The sequence below is a fragment of the Spermophilus citellus genome (assembly GCF_964194105.1).
Source record: "Spermophilus citellus genome assembly, chromosome: 1".
Taxonomy (NCBI): Eukaryota; Metazoa; Chordata; class Mammalia; order Rodentia; family Sciuridae; genus Spermophilus; species Spermophilus citellus.
In genome coordinates, this window is record NC_138182.1 from 246,184,435 (window position 1) to 246,205,767 (window position 21,333).

Sequence of the window (21,333 nt, forward strand, 5' to 3'; positions counted from 1 at the left end):
AGGGTCTGGGCTTTTCTTTGATGACATTTCTAATACTGACTGAGTCTCTTTACCAGTTATTGGTCTGCTCAGATTCTGTTTCTCCATGCTTCAGTTGTGGTAGGTTGTACATGTCTATGTATTCATCCATTTCTTCTAGGCTAATTTGTTGGCATATATTTGTTCATCGTTATATGATCCTTTCTATTTCTGTGGTTAACAGTCTCTTCTTTTGTGATTATGAGTGTGCCCTTTTTTTCCTAACTAAATGTTTGTAGTTTTTTTTTTTAATATTTATTTTTAGTTTTTGGCGGACACAACATCTTTGTTTGTATGTGGTGCTGAGGATCGAACCCGGGCCGCACGCATGCCAGGAGAGCACTCTACCGCTTGAGCCACATCCCCAGCCCAGTAGTTTTTTTCTTCTTAGTTTTGTTAGTTTTTGTTGCTGCATCCCATAAATTCTGTTATGTTGGAATTCTATTTGTCTGCCTCAAGATATTTTAAAAATTTCCCTTTTAATTTCTTCTTTCACTCATTTGTTGTTCAACAGAATGTTAATTTCCATGAATTTTATAAAACTGTTAACATCTTAACAGCTGTATTTTTTCATTGCTCAAAGTTTACCTTTCACCTGAAATAAAATTCTAATGTATTAGTTATTAAACAATACATATTTTCAAGAAAAGCTTAAGACAGCCAACATGAACTATAGTGAAACTTCATGTATATAACTGTGTATATATACAGGTGTGTGTGTGTGTATGGAAACATTTGCTGCACTGTCACTCCCACATATGTCACTTATTATTCGTTTTTTTTTTCATGTAGCAATATACTTGAACATAATTCTTAAAAGTTCATAGATATTTCTTGTTATTTTTAATAGGTGTATAATACACCACTTAACTTCATTAATAGACACTGTTTCAAATTATTAGCTTTTAAAAACAATTCTGTAATAAATATCTTTGCATATTTATCTCTCTGTATACCCTGATTGTCTGCCTAGAATTAAATTTTTTAGAATTAACATTTTAAACAAAGATTTTCAACATGTTCTCCAAAACAAAGTTGTATAGATTAATACTCTGATGTATTTTCTTACTGATCTAGATCAATGTGCTATTTGTTTTTATGAAATGCAAATATAACTTTTAAAACATTAAAGAACATATTAACAATCCAAAGAAATAAGCTGCCATTAATCAAGTCTATTTCTTTGTAACCATAGTAGTTAAGGATATTTGCTTTAAAGACAAGATATAGGTGCCAGTCCTAGCTTTGGCACATAAGATCTGTGTGATCATGAGCATGTTATATAATCCCTGTAAGCCTTGATTTATGTTTTTCTTTAGTAAATTGTGAAAATAATAGTACCTATCTAATGGTTATTATGAGGGTTAGTCTACAAAGGTTTATTAAAGAGCTTAAGAACATATAACCTGATAGTTAATCAATAAAAACATGTATTTACTTATATTTTCAAAAAACTACAGAGAACACTAAAGTTCCCAAAAATGAACTGATTTTTTTTTTTTTGAGTCTTTCATTTCCTAACTATAAAATCTTCACTGGATGCTTCATAGTCATGAAGTGTTGATGGGCAGAAATTAGTATGGAACACAATTCATTCAGTTTTATAAAAGCTTAGAAAATAAAGAAAGTTCTAATTAAAAAAAGAGAATTTTAATAAGGAGATTTGGGCTAATGTTTATCAGATTGTAGTGTTATATACTTCTCTACTTATGATAGAACAGAAGAATTTCTAAACATTTTAATAATGATGGCCGATATCTTAAACACCATTAACTTGAAAATAGCTACATAAAAAGCCAAGCACAAAAGTTCAAGGTTGCAACCGATTTCAAGCATTCCCTTTTATAGATTCTAAGTACCACAATTTCCTAGAAGTATGATCACCTAAAATCTCCTCTCTACATAGGAAATTGTAACGTGTTTGAGACATTAAAAAACAAAACAGAAACTGCAAAATATATCTATAATTTTAAGGTCAAATTTATTAGGTGATTAAGAGATGTATACATGGGCTATAAATACTGCACAGCTGACTTTATTCACAGTCAAGTAGAGATACAGTAAGTGCCAATCTATTTTGTGGATACTCTTGTTCTTTTGTTCCAAGAAAAGTTTGCACCATAAGACTTGGACTTGGGTTTCGGAACTTTCCTCTCTTCAATGTCATAGCTCCATCCTAGAGGGGGAATAAACAAAAACATAAACTCAACAGAAACAGAATTTAAGAGGATAACTGAAGAACACAGCAAGCAGTGGCTATTATAATTTAATGTTCATTTACCAGTGTAAATGTCAACACAACAGAAATATAAATACTTAGTAATTTGTTCCTTTATAATCCTCTGTGCCAAAACGGTCCAAACATTATCTGAATATGACTTATCAGATCTCAAAGGTATAATTTATAATTTAATTTCTCCTTACTCAAGTACTGATGGTTATGTGTGATTTAAAATTTAGTTTTCTCTATGAAGCTTAACATGTGACTTCGTTAATAACTGCAAGGAAGAACAATAAAATTTGTCTCACTGTTCTTCTAAACTCTGGTGTCTGTATGTGAATTTAGAACTCATCTGAGATGTAGGAAAAACTTTGTGTGTGTGCGCTGTGTGCACAGGGCATATATTCAGTTCCTTCACCAGTTTTTTTCAACATGTGTTTCAGGGGCTATCTGTATCAGAATAGTGTGGAAGTACTTGAAAACTACAAATGGTTAGGCCTGACTAAAGGCCCATTGGATTAGAGTCTCTGGTTGGGAACCAGAGAGCTGTCCTTTAACTCTCAATTCCAGTAGCTTTTATGCATGGAAAATTGAGAACCACTGGTCAAAACTATCTCCTAATTTCCTACAGTTTACAGTTTCTCTATACATTCTTTTCAAGGTTTATAATTTTGAAAACCAGTTTTATTTATGTCTACATATTCTTCATGTCCCTGTCCTTCAGTCTAAGAAAAGGGGAGAAGACTGAGCAACCCCTTTAACTTTTACTTTTCATCATAAGATCCATCTTCTATTCCTGTAATTTATCATTCTTCTATCTGAGGACTTTCTTCAAACAACTCACCTTGAAACATCTGATTCACGTCAGTCATGTATAAAATGTCCAAACTGAATATCATACAGTTCAAATAAGTGTTTCTTGATCTTATTGCGTTCCGAGGAACTCTAGTGCCTCTTCGTGAGTTCAGTACTTGCTGCCACAAAGCTTATGTCTCAATAATGCCTTAGCCGAAGTTTAATTTTGTCACAAAGTAAAATCTTTGAAACTTAAGTCATTGAAATATACTACTTTGTGTCCAAAAAAGGAAAATAATAACATTTAACACAATACTTCAAATTGATCCTTTAAACTACCCTATTCCTAATGCCAGAACTCCATCTTCAAAGAAAAGTTCATTAGCTATATAGAAATGGGAAACATGAAGGCAAGTTAAACATCAAAATGTGAGAGAGAAAATACTGATTCAATAATTTGCTCCATATAACCTTACTTTCAGAGTAGAAAAAATTGTTTTGAGTACTCTCCTACTCAAACTCACTCCTATAAAGTAAGTATATTTATAAGTAGTTATTTCCCTTTCAAACAATTTACTAAAGAACATGAAATAGTTCCTACGTCATAAGGCTGTCATGAGGATTAAGCAAATGCATGTAAAGTGCTTAGAAAGCATTGGCACTTAATCATTTATTGAGTTCTATGAGAAAGGTACCTTTTCTAAAACCTATATATAAATTAATAATATTCCCTTTGTATAGCTGAGTAAAACAAGGGTCAGACAGGTTAACTAATACAAAGTCATTCAGCCAGGAAGGGGTACAATTAGGATTTGAACATTTGATTCTAGAGCCCATGCCTCAACTATATTGCTGTGTTATCACTTGTGATTTATCATAAGCACTCAATAAAGGTTAAGCTATTATCCTAATTAATAGCTTTTGTATAAAGGGTGGATGTGAACACATTTCCATCACATTGGAGCTCATTAAATTTTAATTTGTAATGTTGTGAGAAGTTTGCTATAATTTAAACTAGTGATTTACTACAGACCGGGGCTTTGATTTTCAAATAAACTCAGCATAACTTTATAAACTTCTTAAATACATCCCACAATAATCAGCAAATGTTAATAATTACAAAAAATACTCAATTCAATATAGCAGGTATAAACAATAATACTTACTGAACATTTGCTATTCACTTAATTACTGATTGCCTAATTTGTGTCAAGAACAATTTTCAGACACAGAATGCAAGACAATAAACAAAACAAAAATTTCCCAAACTTCTTTAGGTAGAAAAGAGAAATTAACAAGTAAGTGCATAATATACTAAGTTCTAACACAGTAATGCCTACATTAAAATACTTATTATAGGCTAATGAGCACTAAGGAGACAACATTTCAGACCAGAAAGACAAAGAAGGCTCCTTTCTCTGAGAAGGTAACATTTCACTTTCAGGAGGTCAGGAATGAACCATGTCGACATCTCTGAAAAGAGCTTTCAGACAAGAGAACAGCAACAACTACAAAGGTTTTGATATAAGAACATACATGGTGTACTGTTCTATGCTCTAGACCCTGTGTTAAGTGCAAAAAATGTACTTTATATATATATTTTTAAGTTTGTAAGTTCCTTGAATTATGAAGTATACCTTAATTTTATATTTAGTCATGAGGAAAAATAAAGCATAGAGAAAATAAATCCTAAGTTCACATGGCTAGTGAGTCCCAAAGCCAGAATTTTAATCCAGGTTGACTTTAAAGCTATGCACCTAATCACCTCATACAAATAACTAAATTATTTTAAAATTCCAAAATTGCAATTTTTATTTTGCCCATTTCCTTTCAACTCATGTGACTGTATAATTTTTTTCCAATTAAAAAATATTTTGAAAAGACTTAAGAATCCCTGGAAAATAAGTCTGTTTCCCCAGTCCCTGCTGCTCCATACCCAATTATGGAGAACATACATAGGTTCAAGTATAGTTTTATATTTGGTTATAATGGCCATTAGCAAATTACTCAAAACCTCTATAATCTTTTTGCTAAGTGATGGGAGTGAGAACTTGTGTTCTTTTCACCCTCAAAGGTTTCCGAATACACCTGCCAGATCAATAAGACCATTATGAGAGGAAATGCAGAAGAAACAAGAGAGCATTTGGAAATATTTAGGAATCGGAACTACACACAAACACACAATTGAGAGAAAAAGAATTTATTTTACTACATCAGAACTTGGACATAGGTCTGATATCTGTTGTGGTCAGAAAGTTTCAAAATGTTGCCAGGGTCACTGCAATGTGAGAAGACTGGAGTTGTTCCATAAAGGAACAACTGGTTTGGGTTTTCTCCTGGGAATTGTGAGCCAGATTCTAGTTGCTGTTGACGGTGATAACAATAAATAGAAATATCATGATAGTGTTTGGAATGTGAATGCAAAAAACACCCTAGGAAAAACTAACAAAAATACATGTGGAGGAAACCTGCATTTGTCAACATAATCTCTTTATTACTATGCTACAAACATCTATGATTGTTAGGTTTATCTCCCTCAAATTTTTCTGTGGAAAATAACTTTGTTACTAAAGATGAATAAACAACCATGCTTCTCTCATTAAGTCAAAGCAAAGAATGACATGAGGGAGTTTTATGGCAATTCATAGTAGAAATGGAAAATAAAACAAGACTAGAAAAACTCTCCTTTTGGTTTTTCTATCCATCATTCAGAAAACTTTTCTACTATATACGGCTGTTATTACAGTAAATTTTGCTCCTTTTTGTTATACTGTAAAGAGTCTGATCATATTTTCAAGCATCACCCCTCCAAAGTATTTTACCTTCCAGTGACTAGAAGAATACATTTACTGGTCTCACTATACTTGAACGTAAACACTACTGGAGTAAGTGGTAAACTTTGGCCAAAAAAAGACAAAGTAAGAATAACAGCACTTGAAAAGACATTAAACATATACTTATGAATGGGAAAGTTACATGAATGACACTTGTCTTTTCTATATACACTTGAAATTTGTTTGTAAAAGGGAATAAAGCAATGTATCTTGCAAGAAATAAAGTACTGGAATTTAGGAAAGAAATAATAATTTTTAGCTTTTTTATTTTTTTAAATAACCCAAACATTTTTCTGATGAGTTCAAATGAAAATACTTGTACCCTCAAAAGAATGCTTATATGAAATGAAGGTACAGTCTAAAACAATGGTCCCATATGTTCTCTTTTTAGGACACTTAAAAACTAGCCTTTACTCTTCCCAGCTGCGCAACAGAAGATCAAAGCAACTGAGTCTGAGGCAGCAGCCCAAAAGGATGGGGTAAATCTCTTAGGGCTGCCATCACTTCCCTCTGAGCAGAGTAGCCATATGGCATGGATTTGCCACAAATCCAACCACCAGCACCTAAATGATAAGTAGCTGATTCCTTTTGCTATTTCACACTGGAATCCTTTAAACCCTACTATGGGAGCAGTACCTCTGGAAAATGCTCTAGTAAAATTAAAACGTGATCTTTTAACAGCCAATGTCCAATTTTTTTTTCAAGAAACATGTCAATTTATTTTGTAGATAACCATATTGTGGTTGGAATGTTCTATTTCCCATGATATGACTGTTTGGTGTGACCTTTTCATACACCAAAGGAAGAAAAAGCCCCTGAACAAAATCAGACAACAGCAATGAACTTAACAACTTCCACATATGAGACAAAAAGATAATTAATTCCATTCATCTTTGTTTATGGAACCATTTTGTTTACGGTTCAGTAAAGCAAAAATAAAGACAAAATTTCATTGATTTTTTTATTGTCTTACCTCTAATAATATTAATTCATGTCCTGTGAAAGATCTTGCTCCTTTAATAATATAATCACAACCCTGACTTTAGTTTGGAAGTGAAGTTTAATTTATGCCAGAACAAGAACCATCACATAATTTGGCACAAGCTGACATAACTGAAAGTTACTGCTAACTATGGGATCAGAATAGCAAAGCTTTGGGAAGCTAAAGAGATGGACATTGGAACTTGCAATGTTTCAAGATTCCTCACTAGGCTGTACCCTGACATTATACCTGACTGAAAGCAAAGCATAAACCTAATGTATATTTTAAAGTGGGGGGATAGCTTTTCAGGAATTTCACTTTCTAAAATGTCCCTCTACTTTGAAATTAACCAAGTATCTAATATAGCGATTCTGAGAGAGAAGGTTTAGAATAATTTAAAAGTATCTTAGATATTCTTTTAGGAAATATTATGGAGGAGATATAATAAAGTTTTGTACACGGGCAAAGCAGTTATTTCCATGAAATTATCTATGATTTCACAAGCAAATAATGTGCAAACATGAGGCACATTTGAAATATATATTATTAATATCCTACAGTTACAATACCTCTCTAAACAAAAACTCTTTTGATATCAGTTAAATGATCCCCTTAAATTTTATCTTTTCAAATAATAACTTGCTATATAGTTTATTCTTATTTTCAAAGCAGTAACTGGAATCAATGGTATTCAGAATTTGCCACAAATCAAAAGATTTTAATTATTGTAGCTTTGTGTTCCAAAAGTACATTTGAAACAATTGTTAGAAATTCATAACATGTTTTCTGAAGAAAGAAACTATACATGAATAGCCCAAAATCACTCCCAGAAATTTTGATGTAATTGATTTGGGTATGGGCTATGCATAGGAATTTCCAGAATTGTATTTGACCCATAACACACTAAGCCACTATGTGTAACTCTACCAATATGAGAAAATTTATTTCGAATTTCTCTTCTTCCTCCACCTCTTTTGCTGTTTCCTTCCTGCCTTCCTCCTGAGCCCCTGGGACTAGAGACTAGAAGGAAAAGAGCTAGGTTAAAAAATAAACACATAAAACCCCAAACCTTTGTAGGTACAAATAAACCTCATTATTTGTGAATTCATTTACTAAAATTTGTAACTCCCATATTAACACTCTTAGTGGTCCTATGGTCATTTATGACATGCACAGAATGGCAAAAAATTTGAGTTGCCCAATACACATGTTCCCAGTTAAGGTCAAACAAGGTAATGTTCTGCCCTTCTTGTTTCAGCACTCACACTGTAAACAAGTGTACTTTTCAAGGTCTATTTAGAGTCACATTTTTGTGTGTGTGTGCACACACACATGTGCACACACACACACACTTCTTTTTGGTGATTTCATTTTTTAAAATGGTCCTCAAAGCATAGTCTGTCTAGTTTCCCTAAGCACAAAAAGATTGTGATATATCAATATGGGTGTTAGATAAGCTTGTTCGGGTATGAATAACAGTGTTGTTGGCTTCAAGTTCAATGTTGATGAATCAACAATACATATTAAATGAGGTGTCTTAAACAGAAGTACTTGATATTGATCTGTTAATGAAAGGACATAACCAGAGGCTTGTGGAAACCCACCTGTGTTATTTCCTTAGGAACAATTGTTCAGTATTTGCTAATTTGGTGTTCCTGGTGACTTTACAAAACATGATTATCATGAATAAGGTGAATCAACTGTAAGTGACAGATACAGAAATTCTGTCCTGTCTCATTGTGATTTAATTCACCCTCCCACTTACCCTTGTCCTGGAAAAAAACAGTTTTGTTTCCATTTGCAATTTATCTCAATATTCCTTTACCCCACATAAACTTGTGTTGTCTTGACTTGTTTGAACTGGTTTATAACATCTACCAGAATCACATAAATAACATAAATTATTTAATACATGTTCATTTTATATTTATGTTAGAATTATGACTATTTTCCTGAAAATTTTCTCTCTACAATTTTGGAAATCCCATTGAGATATCAAACAGATTCAAAAACTAAAAGCAGGCAAACTTCTCCACCAAAGAAATGGCACACCCATTCTTAGGCCCACATATATCTTTTCTTATCTCCATGAAGTGAATCCAAAGCAGCAAGAGACCTTTGCTGACTGTTTTGCTATCTTTGATTTTGAATTAATTTTGGGAATTGGTTTTACAACAGTTCGACCATTTGATGATCTCTGTAAGCAGATTAATAGTTTATAGAGGTCTATTCTCTGTTGGGTAAGGTAAGACAGAGAATCTGGTTTATTAGTTCTTTGTATTTTGAGCTCAAATCAATTAAGAATTTATACTCAGTGAGAAGAGAACAGCTCTTTGGCATGAACCAGTATATTTCATAATTCTGTGTTTATTAACCCTTGGCTGATACTTTAGAATTGAAGTAATAAATTCTCTGTGTGACTGACAGAGCTACCAACATACAGTTATTATATACTATAATACAGAAAAACCTTTTCTGCTCAAGTGTATGTAGGTAATGTCTTTCTACCTCCAGATGACATTAATGAATTAAATTATAAAATCTCTTTAAGTTCTGTTCTGATTAGTTTATACAGAAGTTATACTAACTGAATAACCCTAAAATTCTAAAAAACAAAACAAAACAAACATCCTGAGTTTCTAATATCTTCAACCTTCTAGATTTAAAAAGTATTATTAAAGAGATTAACAAACATTTTAAGAATTCAAGTTTGCATAATGTAGGTAAATCTTTGGCAAACAAGACTAATAATTTTGGCTTAATAAAAACAATTATGTTTCTGACTGTCATTGTTAGATAAAATACAAACATGAATTATTTTACTTCAATATGTTCTTTCTAAAGTTGTAAGAGTTTACTGATGGAATAAATTAGCATTTTTGTTTAATGTGTATAGTCATGAAAAATTTAAATTTGTATTTTTAACCAACTTGATCAATTTTTCAGGAATCTTTGTTTCAAAAGCAATTATATTCTACAGTTATGTTACCTTAAAAATTAATTTCTAAGATTATTCAGTAACTTAAAAACTTGGATGGTATTAATGGACATTTATTAGATACTTAGGTCATTTCTAAATAAGACAGAATACTGAGCCATTGATTATGATGGGGCTCAGGATACATTATCTCCAAATGTGCCTCCTTGGCATTTAAGGAAATAGCAGAAGCAAAGGGCAACTCTTTCTAAGCCCTTATCCTTTCAAGCAGTACATAAAAGAATTCCTTGGCCTTCCTGTCATTTATCCTATACCCAGAAGAAAGGAATGCCACAGAGGGACACAGGATAATCTGACCAGGCCTAAGTTCTCCTAGTTTATTACCATTGGTTGTCCAAATTTCTATACAACTATGCACTACTTCATTGAAACACACAGGTTTCCCTTTCTGAGTATTCATTTCTGAAGTCCATGTCACATAAAATTATATTAAATGAATTTGTGTACTTTCTCTATTTAATCTGTCCTTTGTTATAAAGTCTTAGCTATGAACCTAGTAATAAATGAGAAAGAAATCTTCTCTCCTGTATAAGCACTAAGCTAAATTTTGAGTTCATACATACATTATTCTCCTTTTTATATGCTACTGACAGGCTCTATCTTTACTGAACATGTTCATTTTTGCCACTTGGAGAAGCTGTAGCATGAGTTCTGCCAGTCGACTAAAATACTGGTAAGTTTTAAAATTATTCCAGATTCTCTATGAAATCAAAATAGCTTTGGTTAAAAGATACAATGTAAATGAATGAAACTCTACTAGAAGTTAATAGGGGCAGAGAGGTTATGACTTTATATTAAGGTAATGAAATAACTTTGTATGCAAAGTGACAAGATATAAATTGTATACTAGAGGAAAAACAGTCATGTCCTAAAGTAAAGTGTGTCAGAAAAAAAAAAATGGTAAAAGACAAAAACTGGTCACAGAAAGTTATATAAGATTTGCAAGAAATAAAATTTTATTTGCCTTAGGTTAGAGTTTGTGCAAAAAAAAAATCTGAAAAGCTATGAAATATATTAAAATCTTAGCAAAGTTTGCTCAATTTTGCTGGGCTTGTTTCATTACTGTACTGTTTTTATGCTTTTTCACTTAAGAATTAAGATTCTGTATAAAGCAACACGTTTTATTGTGACTTTGAAATAAGCAGTCAAATTTATCATTTCTTAGGCACCCATGATCCTGTACCTATCCTAAGTGTTCACATCTCCCGATGACTTTTGTTTGTTTTTTGTTTTTGCAGTGGTGGAGATTGAACTTAGGGCTTATTGCACATGCTAGGTAAGTGCTCTACCACTGAGTTACATGATTAGAACCACAACTTTTGATTTTTGCCTTCCCCAAATTAAATACTAAATGTAAAATAAAACTTTCAGGATATCTTTGCACCTAAAATTATCTTTGAGATTTTGCAAGAGGGCCTCTGGAAAATCACAAAGATATACACTTTCTTTCTGTAAAAAGAGAACTGCTTGAAATAATTAGGTTTATTTGATATATTACTACTAAAGAGGTTCTATGGAAGAGAGGAGATGCAGAGCAACCCTGACATTAAGTTTGATAGGTAAAATGTTATTAAAGTAAGTGTTCTCAAATTGTGTGTTATAGGGATTTGTCAATGTCTTCAATGTCCACAATATGTTCTATTCATAAGAGACCTTGTACTATGTTGCTTGATAAACAGATAACTGTTTTAGTCATATCTTGTTTAAATCTCGTATCTTCTAGGCTAGAAAATATCAAGTTGGAATCCACATCTCTTGTCTGACTTATATTAATATACAGATATTTAGGACCTACCCCTGACTTACTAAGTCTTTTCATAATTTCTATGTTTCTTCAGAATTTTTGTATAATACTATAAGCTTGGCATATTCATCTCTCAAGTTTTTTTCCTCTATAATGCCTACTGTTGGGACTCAGAAAAATAACACCACAAAGCATGGTGCTTTGGCATGCTAAGTTTCTGAACAAAAGGAAAGGAGCTCAGAAGGAAGATCTTTTTGACCTGGTCCTGCAGGCCAGAGAACCAGAATTCCTCTTCCCCAAAGGTGGGTCATTGGCACTAGAACTCCTTTTCATCAAAACTAGCCATAAAATCTTAAAATATTACTCTAACCTCCCCTGACTTTCCATATAAGAGCTAGTCATAAGGAAATTCTCTGAAGTGCCTTATCTGATAGACATTAAGACCCTTCTTTCAGAAGTGGGTCCTGTCCTTTACCTAGAAAGAATGCCACACAAACAGGCAAAGAAGAATCTGAACAGATAGGCCTTGCTGCCCCGCCCTCTTGCAGAATCTCAAAGATAATTTTATTACCATTATGTCACACTCACTTTGTCCAAACACATTTCTAAAGGTCTATCAATTTTTCATTGTACCAAAGGTTTGTGTATCATATTAAAGCCTTGATTAGATCTTCATCATGTGGGATTAGGCCCCACCTTCCTTAATAAGACTCTTATAGTGCAAGAATCAATAAATGGGATGGAATCAAACTAAAAAGTTTCTTCTCAGCAAAAGAAACAATCTGTGAGGTGAACAGAGAGCCTACATCCTGGGAGCAAATTTTTACCCCTCACACTTCAGATAGAGGACTAATCTCTAGAGTATATAAAGAACTCAAAAACCTAAGCACCAAAAAAACAAATAACCCAATCAACAAATGGGTCAAGGACCTGAACAGACACTTCTCAGAAGAGAATATACAATCAATCAACAAGTATATGAAAAAAACGGTCATCATCTCTAGCAATTAGAGAAATGCAAATCAAAACTACTCTAAGATATCATCTCACTCCAGTCAGAATGGCAGCTATTATGAAGACAAACAATAAGTGTTGGAGAGGATGTGGGGAAAAAGGTACACTCATACATTGCTGGTGGGACTGCAAATTGGTGCAGCCAATATGGAAAGCAGTATGGAGATTCCTGGGAAATCTGGGAATGGAACCACCATTTGACACAGCTATCCCTCTCCTTGGACTATACCCAAAGGAATTAAAAACAGCATACTATAGGGACACAGCCATATTAATGTTTATAGCAGCACAATTCAAAATAGGTAAACTGTGGAGCCAACCTAGATGCCCTTCAGTGAATGAATGGATTAAAAATGCGTTGTATATACACAATGGAATTTTACTCAGCAATAAAAGAGAATAAAACCATGGCATTTACAGGTAAATGGATGGTGTTGGAGAAGATAATGCTAAGTGAAGTTAGCCAATCCCAAAAAAACAAATGCCAAATGTTTTCTCATAGTAGGGTAGGGAGGGGGAGCATGGGAGGAATAGATGAATTCTAGATAGGGAAGATGGGTGGGAGGGAAAGGGAGAGGGCAGGGGATTAACAAGGATGGTGGAATGTGATAGACATCATTATCCAAAGTACATGCATAAAGACACGAATTGGGTGTCAAAATACTTTAAGAAAACTTGTGGTATACATGTGTAATAAGAATTGTAATGCATTCCGCTGCCATTTATTTACTTATTTTTTAAATCAATAAAAAGAAAGCAAAAAAACCTTGATTAGATAAACCAGAGGAGTGTTCACTGTTTTCTTTGAAAGTATGCTTCAGTGATTATATTTTACAGATATTTTCTCAACTTTTTGGACTTGAATTTAAGTTACCTTATTTTTGTTGTGAACTCTGGTGAAAAATATTTCACTGTGGTGAACTATTCCACTGGTGAAAATTACAACTAATTTAAGTCTTTTATGATCTATAGTTTTGTTTCAGGCTTATGCTTCCCTAAAAGCTCTTGTAATGAGCTACAGGCCAAAGTACTTCATCTTCAACAAAGGAGCACTGTCTCAGAATCCCATAGAAAAGGACTAGGGGATTACAGGTTTTTGATGCTGTCCCTTAATTTTAAGACCATTGCTAGTTGAATGGGTCAGGATTTCCAGTACTTTAGTCAAGAAGTAAAAACATTATGATCCAATAGAATAAGAATTATATAGGACTGAATGAACTGATAAAGGATGACCCTAGTTTTGTGTTTGGGATGTTACTGATACTGTTTTACTATTCTGTATTTTCAATATATCAGGAAACCCTTTCTTTTTCCTAAGATGTTACAACTCATTACAACTTAGTACAGCTTTCTTTGTAAATGGAAATACTACAAATCTCATTCTACCTCCATGACACCTCCAGAATTTGGAATTTCTTACTGAATATGCTTACATTTTATGGTAATATAATTATTTGTGTATGTTTAATAGCAATCTATCCTCCTTTTAATAGGATGTGATTTGGAACATTGATATGGAATTAATCGTTACTTGTAATGAGATATTTGAAAATGATGCTCTTTAATCAGATAGATATGAGCAGACACTGTTAAGGAACAAAGTTTGACTTTATGCAGGAAAAGTGGCCTGGCACCTGGCTTATAGAGTTCCTTGTCTTACAGGGAAAATATTCTGGGGATTTTGAGAAGGGAAGATTTGCCCAAATCAATAGGTACTGCACAACACATATACAGTGGCAAATTCTTGGCTTGGATTCCTAATCTGAAGAGACTTAAAAAAGAACAATCTGAGATTCTTTATGAAAACTCTGACTAAAGCAAACTTAAGAAAACATATGATAAATTAATATTCTTAAAAATTAATTCTTGCTACATCTATGTAAATCTATGTAAATAATCAGGGCAAAAAAAGTACATCAATTTTATTTTGTGATCATAAATAATCCCTATTTGAGATTATTTCCTATCAAATAGGGAGAAGCCAGGTACAATGTTGCATGCCTGTAGTCCCAGATACTTGGGAGGTCAAGATGGGAGGATACCTTGAACACAGGAGTTTCAGACCATCTTGAGTAACACAGGGAGACCCAGCCTCAAAAACCAAAAATGTGGGGTTGGAAGATGGGGTTAGGGGAAGAGCCTAACATAATTTCAATAGAAAAATACAGACTCTAGCATATCCTTCTCCTTCAACATTATAAGGCTTTCAGCTCATTTTCTTGTCTTTATATATTTAGCAACTATTTTTAAGTTGTATACTATATATATATATATATATATATATATATATATATATATACACACACACACACATATATACACACCCACACCCACCCACCCACACACACACACAGATTCTATCCTGTGTCCCACTGGTTCTTACAGACACCCTTCTTCCCCAAGGAAAATAACTTTTGTCCCCATTTGCAATTGACTTCAAATTCTTTATTCTATATAAATTTGTACTTGTTAGAACATCTGCCTTGTTCACTTATATCATGAAAATAAACTGTTCACTTATATCATGAAAAATAAATTCTTTTACTTGAATTTTGTACCCATTATGAAGAGTTTGAAAGTTATCTTTTAAAAGTCACCTGGATATGAGGTTGAGCTCATAAGAGGTTAAAGTAGGTGGGAAGTCCAGACCTAACTGAAAAAAAATTGCTGGAGATACAGCTCAGGAAAGTTCTATCTTTTTCAGGATCCAGGGCTGGACCTGTGGGCTTCCTTTCCTGCTTCTACCTTCTGTTACTTCAGAGGTTGGTTTTCCTCCCCAACAGACCCACTGTGAACACAATGCAATTTCACAGCTTGTCCTCTGCCCTCCCTTATTTTGAGAATTTCAAAGAGTTTTTATAGCTAACAGCAATGAGAAAAATACAGGGGGCAAAATGACATACCAAAGAAAAGTCACAAAGTTTCAAATCAGATCAAACAGGGGTGGGATGGGGGGATGGAGAGGCATTTCTGTTTTTCATTAGCATGTAAATGGTAGTAGATCTTAGTCCTCTACTACCCACATTTTCCACAGCTGTTTTCTGCCACTTCTCTCCATGATACAGCTTCCTTCTCCTCCCCATCCTTCACACAACACAAGGACAGACAAAAGCCACAAGGGTGAGAAAGGTGGGTCTTTTCAGTACATAAAGAATTGAAGTAAGGTTCATCTACATTTCAGAGGAAGCCCCAGATATTCTCTTCTAATAAAGAAAGGTTATCTTTGAAGAGTTCCCTTTGGAATAGATGGTGAGCTTAAAGAGAGATGTTTAGGATGAGGCCTTGCAATGAAAGCCATAGACACAGGGGTACTTATATTTTCTTGCTTTGTGTATTGGTATGTTGAGGGTGGGAAAGTGAAGGATGGGAAATGGGGGAGGAAAGAAATGTTAGAGGCACTCAGTCTTTTCTTCTTTCCTTCCTACTATGAAATTTCAGAAAACCAAGCTTTCAAAAACAGCAAAAGCAGATAAGTACAGAAATGATCAACAGCAGGTAGGAAACTACAGTTTCAGAGATGAGTGTACTCTTAACCATTTTTCTACAGGTCTTTTTATTTAAGAAAATTAAAACAGGTGTTAACAGGGGATTTTATAATATAATACTGGTCTTAAATATTTTATTTCACTATTATATGCAGTATAAATTTCCACTTATCCTTGATTCATAATAGAACTCTATTAAGTATATAATTCAGAAGATGGGTCCAATGGCACATGCCTATAATCCCAGCAACTAGAGAGGCTGAGGCATGGGCAACTTAGTAACACCCTGTTACAAAATAAAAAAATAGAAAGGGCTGGAGATGTAGCTCAGGGGTAGAGTGCCCCTGGGTTAAATCCCCAGTACCAAAATAAGAAGAAGAAAGTCATTGGGCCAGACGGTAAGAAATAAAGGCATATGAGCTGGTTCAAGGACTTAAAATCCTGAAAGATTATAGTTTTGAGCATCGCCCAATCAAACTTCTCATTTCAAAGATGAGATAAATATGTTTATCAAACATTAAGTGCAGTGAAGCAAGAACTGTTAAAGCTCTCCTGTGAAGGGGATAATTGTGGAATTAGAATCTAGGTTACCAGCCTCCTAATCCTATAAACCTTACATAATAGTACTTCTCAACTAATTTTTTAAAAAAGTCCTTAAATTACCAGAACATTAGTTCACCTAATCTTCAACAGCACTGGTTCAAAATAAAATGATGATTGGTCTGAGGGGAAGGATTCTTTTTCACCTTATCACCTATCCAAAAGAGGTAAATCAGAATAGAGGGCATTGCTGAGGAATCTGGAAAAATTCCTCTAACACTTGATTCTGTAGCATTCCAGTACTGTTTATTTAGATGTAGCTTCCACTATAGTTGAAAAAGCAAGACTTATTTATTAAAAAATACATAATGTGTGGTGGCACATGCCTGTAATCCCAGCAGCTCGGTAGACTGAGGCACTGAGGCAGGAGGATCCCAGGTTCAGCAACTTAGCAAGGCCTAAGCAACTGAGGGAGACCCTGTCTCTAAATAAAAATACACAAAAAGAGCTGGACAGAGCTGGGGATGTGGCTCAGTGGTTAAGTGCCCTGAGTTCAATCCCTGGTACCAGAAAAAACCAAAATGAAACCATAATGCTAAATGTTAACAAGGCTGATTACAAATGAATTTTAGGGTGTATATAATAACTGAGGAGTTCCCCAGGTGATCAGAGTAGCTTCAAGTTATTGAGTAGACCAGTATATTTTAGAATGTCTATAACTTCACTTGCTACTGACATCATATGTCAGCTTTTGTGCCAGGTGCTTGGGACAAAATAGTGACCAAGTCAGATAGTTCCTGCTGTGAAGCAGGTTAGAAATCCTAATCCACTGTTAACCTTCAGTTTTCCTACTCACTATCCTCTATGTTTTTTCAAGTTATATTTCCTACTGTTTTGGACAATATTCTTCAGTTTTCTTTCCTGGGAAAGAAATTGAAAAGGCACCTGATTTCAATAGCAGTAGTGGCTAATTCACACCTACAATTCACATGGCAACTGCAGTCATACAGTCCTTGTGATCACTTAGAGACTAATCAGGGATTTAACAGTTTAATTAGATTTCCTGTTATTAAACTCATGTTACAGACCTCAAATGAATAATTTTCAAGGTGGCAGTCATGAAATATAGTAGGTTGAAAGGATAGAAAACATTAACAAAATGTTTTTGATAACTGGTAGTTTAATTAAAATATTAGTCTAAATCAAATAATATCTTGACAATATTAAGTCAAAATAATAAAGACTGACCACTTTGAGAACAATTATGTAATTAAGAAATTTAGAACTTGCCAAACAAATATTAATATGGAAATGCACTTAAGTCCTTTGTAAGTTTTAGAAGTCTATTTTAAAAACAACCATAATAAGATATACTTAGATACTATTATATACTTAGTATGTGTCAAAAACAATTTTAAGTATTTTGTTTTTTTAACTCATTTAATCCTCACAGCAATTCCCATTTTACAGATGAGGAAATAAAAATACAGTATATCATGACAACTCAACATGGATTCAAACACAAAGTAGTTTGGTTTTATACTATTTTTTTGTGTGCAGGACTGGAAACCCCCCAGGCTCTTGAGCATACTCTACTACTATGCTACACATCTTGGTCTGTGGCTTTAGACTTTTAATTACAATCTGCAGTATTAAGTGGGGAAGAAAAACATTTTAGATAATAATGATCTTCACAAGGCTTTCACAGTGCTTTCATATTTATATGTCAAATAGATTAGAAAGGGCTGGGGTTGTAGCTCAGTGGTAGAACAGAACGCCTGCCTAACATGTGTGAATCACTGGTTTCAATTCTCAGCACTGCATATAAATAAATGAATGAAATACAGGTCCATCAACATCTTAAAGAAATATTTAAAGAAAAAAATGATTAGAAAATGCTATTTTTTTACATTTATATAACGGCTTATAGTAACAATGTATTTTATGTATTGCCAAACAAAATACATTAGGTACAAATATATATCAGCATATTAAAATCTGCAGGACATAAACAAAAGAAATGCCAGATGGAGGGAGATGAGGGTCAGAACTAATCTTTACCAAGTATCTATTATATACCAGCTTCTCTATTTCAAATACGAAGAAGCATTAAGTCCACTATGAAATTAATCCAAAATCATACTGGTTCAAGGTGGAATGATAAGGATTAGAACCCAGAGTGGTCTAACTGCACATTTCCTTTCATTGTATTATTGACTTAACAGCAGAAAATAAGAAAAATATTTTGCACTATTATTGATAGTAAGATCAACATAATCCAATGATATAACATAGTTGTCCCCCAAACTAATATACTTTTAGACTACATTCATACAACCATATCTAGACAAGTAGCAAACGCAGATATTTAGGCTTAATGAAAATTTAGTGAATATGATAACTATTTTCAATAAAAGAGCTGCTATATAGAATAATATGCATTAGATTCTGGATCAAAGTAAAAGAGAACTTAATAATAAAGTGTCAAAACTGCACTATGCTAACCTTATGACATAAGAGTTTAAATAACCAAATGTTAGTAATTTTGCAGAGGAATTTAGAAACAAGGTAGGTGTGTTAGACAAGTAGTCTTATTCCCTGCCCTGATCTGACTTCAGATTAGAGCATTTTGGCTTTTACATGTAACACAGGACATTCCATTTTAAATTTTTCTTTAACTTTCTTTTCTTTTGGAAGGGGGTTGTTCATCCTGTTGCAGCAAAAAAGCTAAGCACTACTGAACCAGATATTTACTGAAAGATTTCTTTCAACTCAAATTTTATATTCCTGAATGGTTTTAGTTAAGAACATAAAATCATATCTTAACTTTATTTGTGAAAAGAAAAAACAAAAATAGACCAATCATACCATTTTTTTCTGCAAAGGCAGCTGCATCTTCTTTAGTACTGAAGGTTAGAACCATATTGGACAAAGGATCAGCCCTGTAAGAAAGAATTTTTTATTAACAGGATTTAATAAAAGCTTTGGCTACAAAAATATATCAATATTTAAAATAAATATCTGGAAAATACACAGTTGCTATAACATTGAATACATACATTCTTGATGTAACAGTCTATTTGTAACACATTCTTGATGTAACAGTCTATTTGTAACAATCTAAAACTGTTTGTGGGCTGGGTGCTGTGGCCCATGCCTGTAATCTCAGTGGCTCTGAAGGATGAGGCAGGGGAATCACAAGTTCAAAGCCATCCTCAGCAATTTGTGAGGCCATAGGCAATTTAGCGGGACCCTACCTTGAATGAATGAATGAATGAATGAATGAATGAATGAATAGAAAGGAAGGAAGGAAGGAAGGGAGAGAGGGAGGGAGGAAGGAAGAGAGGGAGAGAGGGAGGAAGGGAAAGAGGGAGAGAGGGAGGGAGAAAAGGAGGGAGAGAGGGAAGGAGGAAGGAAGGGAAAGAGAGAGGGTAGAAAGGAAAGAGGGAGGGAGGGAGGCAAGGGAGGAAGGGAAAGAGGGAGGCAAGGGAGGAAGGGAGAGAGGAAGGAAGGAAGGAAGGAACGAACGAACCAAGGGAGGAAGGAAGCGAGGAAAGGTTGAGGATATTGCTCAGTTTTTAAATGCCCCTGGATTCTATCTCCAGTATATTCCTCTTGCCACCCCCCCCCAATTTTTTTTTATTAATTTACCTTTTTCTGTGTTAACTATTGGGAGATATTTTATAACATGTATTGTCAAATAATACAATTTATAATTGCAAAGACATCCAGCTAGTCTTTAATAAAATCATTTTATTCAACATTTAAAATATATTTTTTAGTTGTACAGACACAATGCCTTTATTTAATTAATTAATTTATTTTTAAGTGGGGCTGAGGATCATCGAACCCAGTGCCTCACATGTGCTAGGCAAGCACTCTCCCACTGAGCTGCAACACCAGCCCCCATTTTATTCAACTCTTTAAAAAAAGCAAAGAGCTGGACATGGTGGCTAACACTACTTGTGAGGCTAAGGCAGGAAGATTCCAAATTCAAGTATAAACTTGGCAATTTGGTGAGACCTTTCTCACAATAAAATTTTTAAAAAGGCAGCTGGGAGTGTGGTAGGGGGTTGGTGTCCCTGGAAAAGGGCCAGTGGTAAAATTCCTGAGTTCAACCCTCAGTGCAGTGTGTGTGTGTGTGTGTGTGTGTGTGTGTGTGTGTGTAATTAGAGGTGAATTAAAAAGTCCAGGAAAATTCTCAAACTGATCTTATAAATTTAATATCAACATTACCAAAGAGTACAATTGCCAGTACAACTGGCCCCCAGTTTATAACGGTGTGACTTAGGAATTTTGATTTTACAGTGGTGCCAAAGCAATACAAATTCAGTAGGCATTGTACTTTAAATTCTAAATTTTGATCTTTACTTGGGCTAACAAAATGTGGTATGATACTCTTAAAATGCTTACCACAAAAAATAGACAATACTACCCACTCTTAACAACTTTCTACCATCAATAGTATTATTTTAGGGCACAGGCCTAGTTTAAAAAAAATGCTACAAGATATGACATCCAGTTGAGTTCTTCAGTTTAGAATAGTGTTAATATTTACAATTCCATATATATTTTTTAAAAAGTGCAATGTTATTTCAAAGATGCTACTTTTTATATATGAAAGGTGGGACAGTGTTTGCTACTAGTAAACTCTCAGAAGTAAACATAGCATTCTGAGGAACTTCATTTAGAAATATGGAAG

The 21,333-nt window shown here is 33.8% G+C and overlaps 1 protein-coding gene across 3 annotated transcripts in view; it reads right to left on the reverse strand.

The window, feature by feature from the left end:
* Positions 1-1,980: 1,980 nt before the first annotated feature.
* The window catches only part of NDUFS4 (NADH:ubiquinone oxidoreductase subunit S4), a 118,750-nt gene continuing 99,397 nt past the window's right edge, over positions 1,981-21,333 (reverse strand). For all 3 annotated transcript variants that reach the window (XM_081310680.1, XM_081310681.1, XM_081310679.1), the window contains 2 exons: positions 19,500-19,573; positions 1,981-2,194 (listed from right to left, as the gene is read on the reverse strand). In XM_081310680.1, the coding sequence (XP_081166806.1) occupies positions 2,091-2,194; positions 19,500-19,573 (178 nt within the window). In that variant the 3' untranslated portion in view covers positions 1,981-2,090. The remainder of the gene's footprint in view (positions 2,195-19,499; positions 19,574-21,333) is intronic.